At 40.5% G+C, this 2,625-nt stretch overlaps 1 protein-coding gene across 1 annotated transcript; it reads left to right on the top strand.

Moving 5' to 3' along the window:
* Positions 1 to 969: 969 nt before the first annotated feature.
* On the top strand, positions 970 to 1,365 carry LOC110907172 (uncharacterized mitochondrial protein AtMg00240-like). Its single transcript, XM_022152193.1, has one exon. It carries the CDS (start codon positions 970 to 972, stop codon positions 1,363 to 1,365), a length of 396 nt encoding a protein of 131 aa, XP_022007885.1.
* The last annotated feature ends 1,260 nt before the right edge of the window (positions 1,366 to 2,625 follow it).

Here is a 2,625-nt window from a genome sequence, read left to right on the forward strand (position 1 = left end):
TGTTAGGACGTGGTTGACCACTCTTAGTTCAAGAAACCTTTTGTGTATCTGCCGAGCAAACCAAGGTGAGTTCACACAGTCAAGGCATGGGATTCCCGGGTGGGAATTGGGTTGGAAGATTTGAATTGGATAATTACTCGTACTTACGCTATTGCTAGACTATAGACCATCGTCCTCAGGTTAGTCAGGACACTTACGTAAAACCTACATAAACTAGTATCTACCATTGTCTCCCGGGTCAGGAGGACACTTACGTAAAACCTACGTAAACTCATACCTACCGCTGTCTTCCGGGTCGGAAGGACACTTACGTAAATCCTACGTAAACCCCACACGTACCACTGTCCTCGGGGAAGGGCACTCACGTAAATCCTACGTGACCTTGTACGTATTCCTGTTCTCGGATTAAGAAGAACACATGGTTGCAAATAGTCTAGTAAGTACAAATATGGGAAGCCCCCATTAGTAAGGATAAACATGGGAAGCCCCCATTAGTAATAAATATAATCATGGGAAACCCCCACTATTAGTACATACATACATGGGAAGCCCCCACTAAATGAACATACATTTTGCTATTACGAACTTACTTTCTGTGAACTCGCTCAACTAGTTGTTGACTCTCTGCTGCATGCCTTGTAGGACCTTAGGTACTTATGGAGCTTGCACAGGGAGGAGCAGGTCTTTGTGGGTCATGGATCGTAGACGCCATGTTAAACGTTTAAACAATTGAACTTATGATTTACATTGGGTTTACATACGTATGCTTCCGCTACTCAAATTACGTTTCGTTTGGTTTGAACATCAATTGTATTGAATTGGGTTTTACGAACTATTTTAATCATTATACATTATGTTCAATAAGATTGATGGCTTGATCCTGGTCATGTCACGCCTCCAAGCGGTGGTACTCCGCGTGTGGATTTTGGGGGTGTGACATATACTCTTGACATCTTGGAAGATAGTGGCATGGAAGGGTGTCGCCCGAGTTCTTTCCCTATTGAACAAAATCTCAAACTTGTTACTAACGAACAGGATCCGAAGGTTGATGCTAGCTCTTATCGACGTTTTATTGGTCGACTTCTTTATCTCCAAGCCACTCGTCCAAACATTGCTTACTTTATCAACACTCTTAGTCAGTTCGTCTCGGACCCTCGTCAAAGTCATTTGGATGTTGTTATGAGAATTCTTCGGTATCTCAAGGCTACCCCAGGTCAAGGCATACTCTTATCCAAAGAAGACGGTACCAACTTGGTCGCCTACTCTGACTCGGATTGGCTCGGATGTCCTCTTTCTAGGCGTTCTCGCACCGGATACATTATTCTTTTTGGTGGTGCTCCAATCTCATGGAAAACCAAGAAGTAGTCTGTCGTCTCCCATTCTTCCGCTGAAGCTGAATACCGTGCAATGGCCTCCACTGTTAGTGAGGTTATTTGGTTACGATGGCTGCTACATGAACTAAATGCAGACCAAACAGGCTCGACTGCGCTCTTCTATGGCAACCAAGCAGCTCGTCACATTGCCAACAATCCGGTTTTCCATGAGCGCACTAAACATGTTGAGATGGACTGTTACTTCGTACGTGAACGCGTTGAGTCCAAAGAAATATACACTATGCCAATTGATTCTAAGCTTCAACTTGCTGATCTTCTCACCAAAGGTCTTGGCGCTGCTCGGCTGAAATTCTTACTCGACAAGCTGGGTGTTGTTAATCTGCACGCTCCAGCTTGAGGGGGAGTATTGGATTTTATTTTGGTCCAGTTATTATGCCTTGATTGTCTATTGTCTTGTTCCTAAAGATATGCTCCTAGATAGTTTCCAGATTTATGTTTTCCTAATTTACGTTCTCTGTTCTGGGTTATTTAGGAGGTTAATCCTTCTCTTTTCCTTGTACCAAAACATTAGGGCAAAACAATCAATGGAAACCTTTGAAATTATAAATTTTTATATTATTTACTTATTTAACCTGACTACACTAGACATTAAAATAACTATTTTATGATTATCACAGCTTCAATCCTCATAAATCATAAGAGTTAATTACATAGTTAGTCTGTGGTTTGCACAAAGTGACATACTTAGATATTATTAGTTTAAAATCACATTCTAGGGTATTAACTTTTCATATTGTAACGTTTGGAGGTATTAACGTTAGTTGTAGGTTTAAAATCACATTCTATTAGTACCTAAGTATGTTATTTTGTGCAAACCATATGGACTAACTATGTTAATACTTTAGAAGTTAATAACTCCACATGTTACGTACAAAATGAAAAGTTAATACCCTAGAATGTGATTTTAAACTATTAATACCTAAGTATGTTATTTTGTGCAAACCACAGGGACTAACTATGTAATTAACTCTAAATCATAATCACATTTAATTATTACACCATATAACACACATGTTATTCTATGCTTATTTTTTAATTAGATGCTTTTTTTCCTTATAAAATACTAATAGTCACTTGCATTAGGCCAGGGGTGTGGTATACCGCCCCTGACCACATCATTGTCGTTGGCGCCCTATGGCGCCTCACACTCATCTCATGCCCGCCCTAAAGGGGGTGCTATCCAAGCTCTGCCATTGCAGTAATGATCGTTAAAGGGAAAAGCGGGTGGAGC

Source organism: Helianthus annuus, chromosome 4 (assembly GCF_002127325.2).
Source record: "Helianthus annuus cultivar XRQ/B chromosome 4, HanXRQr2.0-SUNRISE, whole genome shotgun sequence".
NCBI classification, from domain to species: domain Eukaryota; kingdom Viridiplantae; phylum Streptophyta; class Magnoliopsida; order Asterales; family Asteraceae; genus Helianthus; species Helianthus annuus.

Excerpts from the sequence above, each read along its gene's own strand:
- LOC110907172 (XM_022152193.1), top strand. The coding sequence starts at position 970 with ATGGAAGGGTGTCGCCCGAGTTCTTTCCCTATTGAACAAAATCTCAAA.